This window comes from Hippocampus bargibanti, linkage group LG10 (genome assembly GCF_051943395.1).
Source record: "Hippocampus bargibanti isolate YZ-2025 linkage group LG10, ASM5194339v1, whole genome shotgun sequence".
Classification (NCBI taxonomy): domain Eukaryota; kingdom Metazoa; phylum Chordata; class Actinopteri; order Syngnathiformes; family Syngnathidae; genus Hippocampus; species Hippocampus bargibanti.
This window is the reverse complement of record NC_142743.1, coordinates 18,115,407-18,131,550: the sequence shown is the minus strand read 5'-3', so window position 1 is coordinate 18,131,550 and position 16,144 is coordinate 18,115,407. Positions and strand designations below refer to the sequence as shown.

At 39.3% G+C, this 16,144-nt stretch overlaps 2 protein-coding genes across 4 annotated transcripts in view; one reads left to right on the top strand and one right to left on the bottom strand.

Moving 5' to 3' along the window:
- Positions 1-10,544, bottom strand: part of LOC148892751 (uncharacterized) — a 53,461-nt gene extending 42,917 nt beyond the window's left edge. For both annotated transcript variants that reach the window (XM_089007221.1, XM_089007222.1), the window contains exon 1: positions 10,337-10,544. The gene's annotated coding sequence lies outside the window, so the exon portion shown is untranslated. The remainder of the gene's footprint in view (positions 1-10,336) is intronic.
- A 2,610-nt stretch (positions 10,545-13,154) lies between these two features.
- LOC148892750 (transcription factor Sox-10-like) overlaps positions 13,155-16,144 on the top strand; it is a 6,922-nt gene continuing 3,932 nt past the window's right edge. Inside the window, exons 1-3 of one of the 2 annotated variants that reach the window (XM_089005526.1) lie at positions 13,155-13,273; positions 13,537-14,143; positions 14,448-14,551. In XM_089005526.1, coding sequence (XP_088861652.1) covers positions 13,707-14,143; positions 14,448-14,551 — 541 coding nt within the window. In that variant the 5' untranslated portion in view covers positions 13,155-13,273; positions 13,537-13,706. Of the gene's footprint in view, positions 13,274-13,536; positions 14,144-14,447; positions 14,723-16,144 lie in introns of both variants that reach the window. The other variant, XM_089005525.1, reaches the window with a different exon arrangement.

The window sequence follows — 16,144 nt, the reverse complement described above, 5'->3', positions numbered from 1 at the left end:
GAGAGAGAGAGAGAGAGAGAGAGAGAGAGAGAGAGACTATCTTTTTTTGCAACGTGAGACCTTGTACGCTGAATTTTATGAGTAGTTGTCAGGGACAGAATACGTCTTACAAATGCCTTCATGAAACCCCCCCCCCCCCAAACTCACATTCATCCACATTCATCAAGTTTAATTTTTTCATTTCCGAAAAAGTGTAGAGGTCATCTTGAATGACCCTCATAAAATGTAACATGGCGACAAATATCATACAGTGACACAAAAAGGTGCTTCGACACATTTTTACATGTGAAGAAATTACTTTCTTAAAGAAATAATCTAGAATAAAAAAGAATGGAGGGGACACGAAGAGGGCTTTCACAAATTGTCACAAATTTTACTCGCTGGCCCAGATATCTCATCCGTCTCTTTGTCGCGCTGCCTTTCATGTCTTCCGTCTGTGAGGACAACAGAGTCTTTCATGTGGACGTCTTTTCCTCAGCACCCCCAGGCCCTTTTCTTTTCCTCTTTTATTTCACTCAGACAGACTAATTAAATATTCTCCTGCAAGTATACTCTAGTTCTTCAACATGTATTTATTTATGTATTTACTTGTTTGTTTGCTTGTTTGTAATTTGGTTAGTTAGTTAGTTAGTTGGTTAGTTAGTTAGTTAGTTAGTTAGTTAGTTAATTAGTTAGTTAGTTAGTTAGTTTGATAGTTTGACAGTTACAATACAATAAAATACAAGACATCGATTTATATAGCGCTTTAACAACAGCCGACACTGTAACCACGTGCTTAACATGGACAACTATCAAATACAGGAGAGTCAGTCGCTTGGTTAATTAGTTAGTTGCTTAGTTAGTTAGTTAGTTAGTTAGTTAGTTAGTTAGTTAGTTAGTTAGTTAGTTCGTTTAATGGTCAGTCAGATACCGTAGTTTATTGGTTAGTTTGTTAGTCAATTGGTTATCTGGTGACTTAGTTGGTTGGCTGGTTAGCGGGATAGTTGATTAGTTATTTGGATAGTTGGTTAATTATCTAATTAGTTATTTGGTAGTAGATAGTTGGTTGTCAAGTTAGTTAGTTAATCTGCCCATTACATAGTTAGTTAGTTAGTTAGTTAGTTAGTTAGTTAGTTAGTTAGTTAGTCAACCCAGCCATGCATTAGGTATTTAGTTAGTTGTTGGTTCGTCAATCAGTCCGTTCATTAGTTATTTATTTAGTTAGTTGGTTGGTTAGTTACTTAGTTGGTTAGTTAGTTGGTTAATCCATTTGTTTGTTACGTATGTATGTATGTATGTATGTATGTATGTATGTATGTATGTATGTATGTGTGTCCGTGTGTAGTTAGTTAGTTAGTTAGTTAGTTAGTTAGTTAGTTAGTTAGTTAGTTAGTTAGTTAGTTAGTTAGTTAGTTAGTTAGTTAGTTAGTTAGTTAGTTTCAATTGTTTGTTGGTTAGTTGAAATGATTTGAAGTTAACAGCCACATTTAGAGGGCATTTGAATCAATGATTCAAATATCCATTATAAATTTACTATGCTTGCATGGATTACATCGATTCTAGTGATTATAGAAATCAGGGAATATCACTTTTCCACGGGTAAAGAACCTGAAATGAGAGACAAAAAAATATAAATCGCGGTACTGAGACTAATAGAAGACCGAGGATAAATTGAAATGTCTCATTCTGCAGTGTAACTTTACAGCGCAAATATTTAACAACTAATAATTTTAGAAGCTTGTGTTTTTAGCGCACACGGCGGCAATGGTGATGTTGACTGAAGAACCACAGACAGCAGCCGAAAAAAACATGCTTGTCATTTTAGTAGACTTTCTCATCATGCTAGCTCCACATATCTCTCCCGGTGTTACCTTACCTATTGCGGCATATTGACAGAAATTGACCATTTTATTAAAAGTCTCTTCTGTGTTGTCTGTCTGCAGACTTTCATATGCAGAATCAGCTAATTGGTTAATTGGATAGTGACTGAGGTCAACCTATTTTGAAAGGGCTTGGAATTGAGACTTCACCTGGTTTAATGTGCTCTGAAATATCTTTTTCATGTATCTGCTTGAAAAACACACACACACACACACACACACACACACACACACACACACACACACACACACACACATATATATATATATATATATATATATATATATATATATATATATATATATATATATATATATATATATATATATATATACAGTAAAGTCTCGTTATATCGATATTAAAGGGAGTCCGAAAAAATATCGATATAACCGGGACTATCGATATATCCGACCCTGTTTGCATGTAATTTTCTCCGTGCATGCATAGAAATAGTATCGATATAACCGGGACTATCGATATATCCGATATCGATATAACGAGACTTTACTGTGTATATATATATATATATATATATATATATAGAGTTCTTCCTTGCCTTAATTTAAACAATATTACCCTTCAATTCCATGATTTCCTTTGTACAAATTAGTCTTTTAAATATAGCACATGATACCACCTCCGTTCCCATAAGTTAAAATTGCCAGAAGGATACTGACTTGAAAATATCACAACATGCAAAACAATTTAAACTGAAGTAGAAAAGTGTGCAATCACCATTTTGCAATTATTTACAGACCATAAAGTGCAAATAAACAGCAATGACACAAAGCACGTACAAACCCTTCCGGTAAAGTGATTCCTTGAGAACATTTTTATTGAAAGGCTTGAAAAATAATCACCGTACATGGCTGACTATTAAGCTGGCATGTGTGGCCGTAGGGCGCAAACATCATAAAGTTGCTGTCAATGGTGCCATTGTGCTTGCATGTCGTTATCCTCCCACCATCATCATCACCACCACCATTACATTCTGCTTTTCACCATCACTCTTACATCTGTATCACAGCAAAATAAAAATAAAAAAGACATCCATGTTGTTTTTAATCGTATTGATTCTTTTGATTTACAAATTGCTGTCAAGAAATAACATAGAATGATAGTTTGAAATAAACATGGACAGCATTTGATCGTAATTATGAATTGTATTGACAGTAACTGGTCATAATAATGCGTTCTGGATGATTAGTAACTCTTATTAGTCAGGATAAGTTGTCCGCCACAAATCAGTCAACCGTGACATACAAAAAAATTGTTTCTCACGTATCATTGCACAATGGTTGACAAGCTTGGGAAATTTGATCTGATAACAATCCGGATGATATTTATGTACACTGGCGAGATGTTTAGTAACTCTTCTTAGTCGGGATAAGTTGATCTGTGAGCCTCCACAAATCAGTCAACCGAGACATGAAAAAAAAAAATAGATACTCACGTATTATTGCACAATGTTTGACAAGCTTAAAAAATTTGATCTGATAACAATCCGGATGGTACTTTTCATCTCTGGACTGGAGGACATATCATCATTGATTTATCAAAAAGAATTACAAAATGGCTACCGTACACTTTTCCACCTTGCTTTAGTCCATCTGATGTTGATGACAGAAGGTTAAAATAACCTGTGTCTGCTTCTGTTGCCATTCACTTAAAGGACAACCGACACCATTTTTTTTGTTTACTGACTGACATCAGAAAAATGTTTTATAGCATCTAAAATACCCAAAACACACAGGCTGATGTTTTTAGTCAAATGCAAAACACCAATAAAGATGAATTCAAGTGTCCCAAAACGACTTCAATATGACTTCAGAAAGTTTGTTTCAGAAGGTCCCGCCCCCTTATTCGTGACGTCACACCAATGGCTTCAGATTTGGAGGTGCTTTCTTGTTACTCATCCAGTTATGAATGTGATTCAAATAGTTCTGAAGAGGAAAGCATATATGTTTGCAATTGATTAAAGAAGTCCTCCCGTATCAATTCGATCCGTCAGGACTCCAATCTAGCGTCCCAGAAAATGCACAAGATGGCGCCCAAGCTTTGTTGGAAATGGACTGATTTGTCTGCTGGGAATGTGTGTCAACTAGTATCAAATAGTAGTCTTGGTGCAACACACAACGATTCACCATCGTGTTCTGTATGTGATTTCCTTCTAATTTCGCCATCAACACGAAGTTTTCAGACCAAACAAAGTACCCAAAATGCATTGTGTGTCGCTTTCTTGGTCAGGGGCGTTCCTTTAGTGACATCACGTGGGGATTGTCATAAACTCGAAAACAAAACTCGTAAAATATAGCTATATGCCGTGGAATCTTTGTAAAATACGCTCAGTAGAAGTCATTTGAAGTGATTTTACAAATTATGGACACAATTTGTCTGGAGGCGTTGGTTGTCCTTTAAATGGTTGCCTTAGATCAGGAACTTTTTCAATTTTTAATTTTGTAATGCTAATTTAAAATGCAATAAACACAAAATACATTCATTTTCATTCCCCCTCTCTTCTCCCAAACCCCGAAAATATTTCTAAATGTCCCTCATCCGCTTGTTGTTCTGTTCCCGTCAGAATGAAGTTAGTCGCAAATAGATGCGGGCCTTTCCAAACAATAGTCCATTCATGATGCCTTTGCAATGCAATGATGATCCCGCTCTGGCCTGCACCAGCCTCCACAGCTGCACTGGAATGTAATCCAACAAGTTCTATGCTGCCCCCCATCAACCCCCTCTCCCAAACCCAACATCCAGCCCTCCCTCCGGCTGCCTCCTCCATCGCTACCACGGTCACCACATCACCACTCCTAACGCCATTGCAACCCAAATCCCCTTCTCCACCCCCCACCCCCAAGAGAAAGACGCAAGAAACTAGAAAGAGGGAGCTGAGGAGGGGGGGAATACAAAGAGAGGATTCATGGTGGGTCACATACACTAGCAGGAAAAAAAGAGCGGCACCCATTTAGGAGTGGTGCAGCTGCACTAATTCATTGGGTGAAACTAAGAGGAGGCAAAAAAAGAGGGGCAGAGGTCAGAAAGCAGAATCATTTTTTATTCGTCCCGCTGCATCATCCAGAAACACCTGCAACTTCCTTCATGGGTTAAAAAAAAAAAAAACAAGCAAGATGCCCGGCCTATTTCTTATCCACGTGTCACCGTCTCATGACCCGTTCCCAATGTGACCGTTGTGTGTTTGTCTGTCTTTTTTTTTCCCCAGCACTTTACAGCCTACGCATCCAGATGACGTAAAGCCCTCCGGCTCCACAGTCACGGTAACCCCACAGAGTCATCTTCAACCATACGACCCCCTCGAAAATCTTTCAGAAATCTCATTATGCGCTCCTAATGAGGTGTCCGGTAATTTCTGGAACTGGTTGTCCAAATATTTCAATCACATGATTTTTTTTTTCCCTCTGAGATAGTTTCTGTTTGGAATTCCCCCTGTGCAGACCGACTGCTTCTTGTACCACACCAGCCTAAGGAGGTTTTTATTTCATGATTAGTCTATAGCAGGGGTCGGGAACGCCATTTTGATTGGATGATAGTGGCCGTCATTTTGAAAGAGGTAAACGGCCCTTTAAATGAGCCCAACTAGTGCACTTCAGCGTGAATGCACCGGAGCATTAGAGGAGAGGAGCATTAATTTCAGTTCGTTTGGCAATTGAGATACTCTGCAGCCAATCAGAAGCCTGCATCGAATAACTTCATGCCCAGACTTTCCCGAGTGTTAATGCACAACTGCATTTGCATATCATTTTCAAAAGTAGACGCACAGAGAACACAAAAAAAATGGATACGTGTTTAGGAATCAAGCCATAACAAAGTATTCTTCTAATACTTTGCTGCTTCCAATATGTGGACAGTGGACTGTTTACTTTATTGCATTAGAGTTTTGTACTGTACTACAAACATATATTCTGCTGCTTTTTTATGCATGTCCTGTACTGTGTCTCACTAAATGTGGCCTTATAAATAAATTATTTGTACCTCGGTTTTCGAATGTCTCGGTTCTCATCCCATTCGGTTTTCAACCAAAAATGTCGTATTTTTTATGCCCCGGTATACAATCAAAATTTGGTTCTCAACCAAACTGAGTGCATCTGAATGCATCACTCGACTACCATCCGCTTTCTTATACGTCACTTCCTTATATGTCACGTCTTCCTCATTGTGACCGACGCATTAATATTGCTGTTGTTTTATTTTTGCGAAAATACATACATATTTGCTTAAGATCTCCTGAATAGTATGATTTTAATGCAAGCAGAGGATGGTTTGAAAAGTTAGTGTGCCCTGTGTTTGCCCAAAAACAGCTGGGATAGCTCTATTATTAAGTTTTTATCCGGTTTATGCAAGGAAATAGTTAAAAAGTTGTTTTCTAGATTTTGAACGGATTAAGATTTTTTTACATTCATTTTAATGGAAAGTGCTGTTTCGGTTTTCGAACAGGTTTCTGAAACGGATTATGGTGGAAAACCGAGGTATCACTGTGTGTGTATGTATATATATATATATATATATATATATATATATATATATATATATATATATATATATATATATATATATATATATATATATATATATATATATTGATAGCTGCTAATAGCTAACTAGATAGATAATTAGCCAGATATGTATATATGTATATACATATCTACGTAATGATTTTTCATCTATTGGCTTGAGTTTGTCATGTATCATACATTTTTTGAATGTCATGTGTTGCTTCCATACGAAACAACCATCTATCCCACACATTCAACAGAGTTCTCGAGAGTCGGTTCATCAACAAACCAATTCTCATACCGAGAGTTTCATCCAAGTCAACCAAAATGACATTCAGAGTGCTGGAAAATCGGTATCATTTCAGACACTTTTGTCATAATTTGGAACAAGTGACAGCATTCTTTTCACTGCAATGGCACGCGAAGCAGAAATGCCTCTCCGCCAATTAACATCCATTTAATGCAGACTGTGACCCGGCATGTGAATATTTGACTTCTATCTACATCTCTTGTTTGCTATCGACCATTGTCCTATTTTTTTTTTTACCCCAGCCTTTGCTCTCCATCCAACGTCACACATTTCAGGAATTCCCCTCTGACAGTAAAAGAGGGTGTTTTTGTTTTCTATATGCAATGCAAGCAACTTGGTCGAAATGTCAGCGAACATTAACGTAATTTAAATCACGGTAGACAGATAATTTCCCAAGGATAACAAGATGACAATATGGCAATTACACAATCGTTTTTTTTTAACTGAATTAGTGAATAATGCAATAGAATAGAATAGAATAGAATATCGTGGGTAAGGCTCTGAAGGCGCTGAATATTGAGGAAGTCTTGTTTTTGAGTTGGTGACGAATCCGTACGTGACTTCACTAAAGGAACGCCCCTGACCGAAAAAAAAAGACAATCCTTCCATCACGTCAATGTATTTTGCTGTACTTGTTTGGTCTGAAAACCTCCAGAAGAGGGCGTCCAAGCTCCATGGAAGGAATTTATCAGCCTGTGGAAACGGGCTGATTAATTCATCACAGGAGCTTGGGCGCCATTTTCTGCCTCTTTCCTGGTGATCCGTTTCTCCCCAATGTTGCCTCATAATGGCATGGAATAAATTCTTTAATCGATTGCAAACGTATGCTTTCCTCTTCAGAACTATTTGAATCATATTCATAACTGGAGGTGTAACAAGAAAGCATATTCTCCGAATCTGAAGCCATTGTTTAGATTCTCCAGCAATGCAAGACGTCTTGGCGTGACGTCACGAACTGGGGACGGGACTTTCTGAAAATGCCCAATTCGCAGCTCAATTGTTTGCAGATTTTGGACACTTTAAGTCATTTTTATTGGTGTTTTGCATTTGAATAACAATATCATACTGCGTGTTTTGGGTATTTTAGATGCTATCAAACGTTTTTCTGATGTCAGTTAAGAAACAAAAAAGTGACGTGGGTTGTCCTTTAAATTCTCCGCAGACCGATGCTTTGCCCTCTGCAAAATTTGTGGAAATCGATTCAAAAACAAATTTTGTGATAATTTTATGTCGTTTTGGTTGACATGGTATATTTGCGTGATTTTTATTTGTTGCATGTCTAATATTTTGCCAATGAATATAGCTAGCATAAATCGGAAAACCCCTACCAAATCATTTCGAATGTGTACCTGGAGTGACCTTTTCACCTCCCAACGGATCATGAGACCCCTGTCATCCCATCCCCCCCCCCCCATCCCACCCCCATGACCCTCACCCACCCTCCCATCCCAGGAAGAGCAGTGTCTCAGACTCTTGTGACACTGTGGTTGGTGTGTGTGTAGATATGGAGAGGCCCATTACTGCAGTCACATGGCAGGTTAGCACAGGCACTGGTCCACCATGTGAGCTCTATTTTCCAGTTTTGTTTTTTTTTTGCTTACAGCCACAACCACCAACCCCCAAGGCTTTGACCAACAGGCCCACAAAGGAAATGTCACAAAATGCATGTGGCTGCTTTTTTTAAAGCTATACTTTTGTATTTTAAAGGTCATTTTTTAAGGTTGAGTTACTTGAGTGAAACTGGGTTGAGCTAAGTATGTTGAATGTAAATGTGGCAATTAATGTGGTTACACTGACGAGAAGTGTCAGAATCAGAATCAGAAAGCCTTTAACTCATTCACTGCCAGACATGTGCAAAAATGCGTTCTCTCCAGTGCCAGGGTTTTTGTCATTGTCACTTGAATTCCAGAATAGTGCGTTTTCGGACTACATGAACATTCAGTACAGTGTTAGAAACCTTAGATCCTCTTCTTTCATCTGAAAAAAAATCCTTAATTAATTCCTCAAAAAATATGCGTCTGGAGTTATGTGAGCTTGAAATGAGGGTGGCTGTCCAAAATACAATGCAATTTTCTGCCTATTTTTGGGTGAGACATTTCCCCCCAATGTTGCCTCAAAATGGCACGGAATAAATTATTTAATCGATTGCAAACATGTATGCTTTCCTCTTCAGAACTATTTGAATCATATTCATAACTGGAGGTGTAACAAGAAGGCATATTCTCCGAATCTGAAGCCATTGTTTTGATTCTGCAGCAATGCAAGACGTATTGGCGTGACGTCACGAACTGGGGGCGGGACTTTCTGAAAATGCCCAATTCGCAGCTCAATTTTTTGCAGATTTTGGACACTTTAAGTCATTTTTATTGGTGTTTTGCATTTGAATAAAAATATCATACTGCGTATTTGGGGTATTTTAGATGCTATAAAAGGTTTTTCTGAGGTCAGTTAGGAAACAAAAAAGTGACGTTGGTTGTCCTTTAAAGCATAGTGCTGATGGACAGTATATCAAATGGGCAGTGGTGTATTTTTCAAGTAGATTTAAATGTGATACGAATGAATGAAGAAGGCCTGTGTTGTAGCTTGAACATGAGAACAACCCAGGCAAGGAAAAACAAACTGCAAAAAAAAAAACATTTTATCAACGTCATCTTCGGGCACATATCAATTTGCTTCTTTTTATGCCATCAAGTAATTTAAAATTAAAGGGACTATAATACTGCACGCCAATTTAAGAAATGCGGCTGCCTATGGCCACATATGAAATCATATAAAAACGGGCGTGTGTGTGTGTGTTCGCGCGCGCGTGTGTAGTGTGTGTGTATGCGTGCGTACGTGTGTGTGTGTTTAAAACGCGAGTGATAATTTATTTTGCCCGGAGTTGTTTTTACGAGTTGTTGGAACGAATATGAAAAAAATATTAAATCATTGAACTGAACATTACAGTTCGAATAAGTGCTTTGATTTTAAAACATCAATTCAAAATAATGTGCGTGTATTTAAAAAAAAAAATCATTTTTAGGATACACTTCAGGCCATGTCAAAAAGAGTAAAAATGTAATTCAAGGGCAACAAATTGGTGATTTGTCTGCAGTTTTTTTTTACCTTTTCTATCTTTTTTTGCCTTTTGGTTAAAATAATTGCATTTTTCTTTTACATTTATTTCGCAACTTGCTCACTTTACTTCTAAAGACAAATCATCCGTCGGCTTTAATAATTAGCTTTTGCATATATTTAAATATATTCTATTTGTGTGTGTATATAACAAGTACACTTGAATGACATGCATTTCATTTTACGCCCATATGCATAAACGAAATATGTTAATGTCGTCTTTTAATTTCTAAATCGAATTTACATGGAATCAAAAAGTGAAAGTTGTTACAGTGCAACAATAAAAACGAATGGTTCGATAGAAGCCCCCCCCCCTACCCCCACCTCCAAATAAATGACTTCCACTTGCGGTGACGAGCGTAATTACAGCGCGCGCAGACCCACAGTTCGTTCCCTGGGGGTCGTGCACATCCAAGTGCATAAAGTCAACTTCTCCGAGCAAAACCGCAGCTTCCTCCCTTGTGCTCGGTGCGAACCTGAAGTTACGATACGCACACACGCACGCGCAACAATAAAAAAAAAGGAATACAAAACTCACTTCCAGGCCTGGTCCGACGAGTTGATCAGTGGGGTGCTGGCATCGTGGAGGTACCCCACCCCACCTCATCTTTTTTCCCCTCCTCCCTCACCTTCACCACCAAGCACCCTAGCTCAATCCTCATCCTCATCACCATAAATCCAAATTTATATAAGTATATTATTAGATACGTGTCGCACGCGGAGAGCAGGCAGACGGAGGCATCCCTTCTGCTGAAGAGGAATTTCTCTGTGTGCGCGACGAGTGTCAATGCTCGGACATAAGGGGAGAAAGGACGCACACATCGCTCTCTGTTATCATTTTTCCCCTCCTTTCCTCTCTTCATGTTTGCAGCACAAAACTGCTTTTTGTTCCCCATTTTTTCATTTACGAGGGTTAATGGATAGAGGCTTGGGCGTTTGATCACATGGCTACAATTCACCTGAGATGCAGACAAAGAGAGCAAAGAGAGACCAGCGAGAGCCATGACAGACACAAGGGTCATTGTTGCGCTCCCAGTGCGGGGAAACCGGTCGTATGTGCGTGCGCGCGCGCGTCCTTCCCAGAGCAGACCACGCTTATCTGCGCAAATCGCGGCCTTCCAGCGTGTACGGATCCCCCACGTCACGCAAGGCGAGACGCTCAGCATCAGTCTCGCTCTGCGTGCAGGAAGAGGAACATTCGAATTAAGTCCCAAAGCATAAAAAACAACCCCCCCCCCTCAGTTGACAAACATATAAATGTGGGCCTGTTCTTTCTTTTCAATGGTCGCTTCTTAACAGCAACTGTCCGCTTAAACAACCAACGAGTCTGTTTTAAGACGAACAACTGAGTCAATAGTTTGTTGTTTATTTAGCACTTTGGCCTACAAGTTCAACAGATATCGAAGGGAAATTCAAAGTTGTAATCAATCTTTAATTCTATTAAAATTGTTATATATATATATATATATATATATATATATATATATATATATATATATATATATATATATATATATATATATATATATATATATATATATATATATATATATATATATATATATATATATATCACAACTGTATATGTCTTTATGTTCCTGTTGTGTTTATTATTTTGCTTTGTGTTGACTGCAATTATGTGAAGCGCTTTGGTACAGCTGCAGCTGTTGTGAAAGTGCTATATAAATTAAGATGTGTTATATTACTGTTTTAATATTAATAAAATTGTATTAATACATTTTATTTTAAGCGCCTTTCAAAGCTCTGAAGGACACTTTCAGTCACAGACAAGCATAGATATAATAATACATAAAATACAATTATAAATAGAAACAATACATAAAGCTACGCAGAAAATGCAATTTTAAATAAGTGGGTTTCGAGATGGGATTTGAAGGTGGGAAGAGAATCAATGTTACGGATGTTGGGAGGAAGTGAGTTCCAGAGTTTGTACGTGGGTATTGTATTGTATTGTATTGTATTGTATTGTATTGTCTGTCTATATACACACTCACATTAGTGGCGTGAGTTTGTGTTACTTCCGGGTTAAGTGAACGATGGCGCGAATGGCTGCCGATGTTCACCTGCAGAAAAAAAAAATCTTATCCCGTAACTGTAAAGTGTCCTTGGGAGTTTTGAAAGGCGCTTAGAAATAAAATGTTTTATATATATATGAAATGTAATTACCATACACCAATTGGATTCACATCACTGGGATATTTGTTGACAGGAAGTTGTTTAAAAAAAACGTTGTTGTTGCTCGTTTGCTTTGGTACGTTAACTTGCAATGTAATCGAAGTCATTAGAATTAATTTTAAAATCACATTTTCATTCATAATTCGTTTGAAAGGTTCTATATTTCAATCATGTAGCACCGCCTCCACTGAGTGGTTCATTGTCGCTTCTTCTGGTTCTTTTGAAAGATGTTCTGTTAAATAACCATAATACTATGCAATACCATGGCGTTATTATAATACGAAAAATATCAGAGCCATTTGGATCGGTTATATATTAAAATATTGGTTCTATAAATCCATAAATAAATGGTAAACGGGATCCAAATGGGATGCCTTTCATTTATTTGCAGTGTATATTTGCAGTCTGATCAACAGTCACTTATCATATGGCGTAAAATCAAACACAACTTTTGAACACGACTTTTGATCACTTACTTTCGTCTCACAGTTTGTAAATGCAGGACTTTTTTTAGCTTCAATCAGAAGCAATGGATATTTAATTAGGGTGGCAGTCACTGTTTGTAGTTGGATATGTTATGTCAATATAATATACGAATATCTTGAAAACTTTAATTGTAAATTTTAGTAGATTATTCATCGAAGCAAGCACAACTGCCTCGCTCATTTTTCGTCATTTTCACAAAGATGTTTTAAGACTAAAAACCGTAATTCGACATTTCCTGTATGACACCTAATCAAACCGAAGAACTCCGCCGAGTTGGGTTATTTAGATTCCCCTCCCTTTCGGATTTAATGCGGCCGCAAGATGTAATAAGTCAGTAGATGATTGTTTATTTGTTTGATGTAACATGTCAACACTCGCAACAAAGCTGGCCTTCTCCGTCCACTAAATGGGCTCACTGTGAATTCGTTTAAAGCGACTCTCATGTCACATCTCACCTCTTCCGGGTTGGAAACGGTGCGGCGACGTACGTACCTACGTAACGGGCCACAGTGTTAACGCCATTTTTCTCTTGACCAATCAAATACCGGCAGGGCGGGACGATAACCAATGAAAGCGCTGGGTTGCGCTATGGTGGGCGCGGCCTAATGTGTGTGTTGGAATGCTGCCTCTCTGGGAATGTTTTCCATTTTCAACCCCCCCTTTTTTTCTCCCTCTTGCAGTCCTTCTCACAAGGCGCTCTTTAAGCTCCGGTGTCGCCACACAGAGCAGCCATTCATCGGCTCCACATCCAGCCACACGCACTCCCATGTTGAACCACTGTGCGTCTCTCCTGGTAAGTTATGTCTTTTTTTTTAAATCATATATTTTTTAAAGACAATGAAACGTATAGTTTTACGCGATACTTGATTGGCTGGATATATTTTTAGATTTGTGTTTTGATGAAATGTTCGATTAATTCTGTTCGATTAATTTTGCGACGTAAGATGCCATTTAAGGAGTATACTTGTCATTTTTCAAATGTACTGATCAGAATCAAACGTAGTGATTTAAATTTGAAAGTTGGATATAAGTATTCTATTGTATGTTTGGTTGCAGGTGTAGCGGATTTCGATGCGTAAAAAAGGATCTGGCCACATTTACGCACCACTATGGCTTCGTATTAGAGGAGTCCACAATAACTGGCCCCATCGCAAACTCTACATAGTCTATTTAAAAAGTTTTAACCCATTTTAAAGTTATTGTAAAACAAACTAAACAGTTTAGAAATGTCCGGAGAGGAGCATAGCATGTCCGAAGCGGAACTGAGCCCCGGAGGTTCGGACGACGCTCACTCGCTCTCCCCGAGCCACGCCGGAGCTCCACACGGTCACGACTCACCTCTGACCGGACCTCCGCCTCAGTTGACTTCGCTGTGCGTGGCGGACGGCTCAGGGGACCACAGATCCACGGTAAAGTCGGAGGAGGACGACGATCGTTTCCCCATCGGTATCCGCGAGGCGGTCAGCCAGGTTCTGGACGGCTACGATTGGACCCTGGTGCCCATGCCGGTGCGCGTCAACAACGGAAACAAAGCCAAGCCTCACGTCAAGCGGCCCATGAACGCCTTCATGGTGTGGGCTCAGGCGGCCAGGAGGAAGTTGGCCGACCAATACCCCCACCTGCACAACGCGGAGCTCAGCAAGACCCTCGGCAAACTGTGGAGGTTTGTACGAAAGGAGAAAACCGCGTGCACACAGTCACCCTTAATTTCCTGCGCAATTTGCGCCAAAAAAAGTGGAGAAATTACGAGCCAAGATTGGTGGACGCGGAAAAAGACAAACAGAAACTAAAGCGTGTTGTTTGTCCGAGGGTGTTTAATTTGTGCTTCAAACCACGAAGTCATTTGAGCATCTAATTACACGCGAGTCTCCATTTACGCACGGCGCCAACGCGTGCTATTTGCGCATATTTTAACTTCCACATTAACTTTGGAGAGTAAAAACCCCTCCTTGTTCTCCTTCCTGCAGACTGCTCAACGAGAGCGACAAGAGGCCATTCATCGAGGAGGCCGAGAGGCTGAGGAAACAGCACAAGAAGGACTACCCGGAGTACAAGTATCAGCCCCGGAGACGTAAGAACGGCAAACTAACGCCCGCTAATGAGTCGGACAGCCCGGGCGAGGGCGAGGCCAGCCACTCCCAGTCTCACTACAAGAGCCTGCATCTGGAGCACAATGGGGGCGCGGGGTCACCTTTGGGCGACTTGCACCACCATCACCATCACCACCACCACCACCCTGCGAGTAGGTGGCACTCCATACAAAGGGTCGAGAAGGGGGATGGGGCCCAGGAGAGTTTTCATATAGTGGGTTATCTTATAGCACAGGTGTCAAAGTCAAGGCCCGGGGGCCAAATCCGGCCCGCCACATAATTTTTTTCGGCCCGCGAAAGCAAATCAAACTTGTCCATTATACTTGCTAAAATTCTAACCAAAATGTCATATTTTTGGATGTAAACCACAATAAGTCATTTTTCTTGACTTCAGATTTGAAAACTAGTTATTAATTATTTTATTTAGCGCTCTGTATGTAATATGTGGAGGCGATTAAACATTCTAATGGCTTCCCCAAATTCACGGCCCTCGGGAGGAAACCATATCTACAATGTGGCCCGCGGCAAAAAACGACTCTGACACCCCTGTCTTATAGCAATAGTGACAGTGGGGCAGCATACAATTTAACACATTCACTGCCAGACAAGTGCAAAAACGTGTCCACTACAGTGCCAGGGTTTTTGTCATTCTTGCTCAAATTGCAAGACCCACAGAATATTGAGTTTTAGAACATTCAACGCAACGTAAGAAACCTTAGACTCACTTCTTTCATCAGAAAAAATAGTTAATTCCTAAGTTATATTTTTTTTGTTTGTAGTTATATAAGCTTGAAATGAGGGTGACTCTCCAAAATACAATGCAATACATACATATTGGATTATATAGCACTTTAATAACAGCTGAAGCTTTAACAAAGCGCTAACATGGACAAAAAGCAAATGCTGCCCATTCCTGAAAGGGAAAAAAAAAACATTGCTGGAGGTCTGACCAGCGCTTAATCGGCACCCGCGCAACAAAAAACAAAACCCGAACAAATTCGGGAATGGCGCTCCATGTTATATTTTTAATTCCCGAATAAATTCGGCAGTGAATGAGATAAAAAGAAGAACAAACTTTGGTTGCACACGTTTAAAATATGCAGAAATGACGTCATTTCAACTCTTCTTAAAAACACAAAACAAAACAACCCCTCACCCCTCAAACGATATGTGTTCATTGAGCAAGTTTTAATCCGATCCAACCTATCGAGGCCAACATGCAATCCAATTAAGCCATCATCATTCTTTTATTTTAGTTTTTTGGTGAAATAGACGTCTGTCATTGTCGGGTCGTCTCCTGAATATGACCGTAAAGGTTCGGAACAGTCCATTGGTGGACAGATGGTGATTCCCAACAAATTGGCACTTAAGTATATTAGGACTTTGCAGTCCTTGCTGTAGTTTTGCTGCAAAAGTGTTTTGTTATTTGGTTGAAATGTGTAATGACTACATACAGTAAAGTCTCGTTATATCGATATTCAAGGGAGTCCGAAAAAATCTCGATATAACCGGGACTATCGATATATCCGACCCTGTTTGCATGTAATTTTCTCCGTGCGTGCATAGAAATAGTA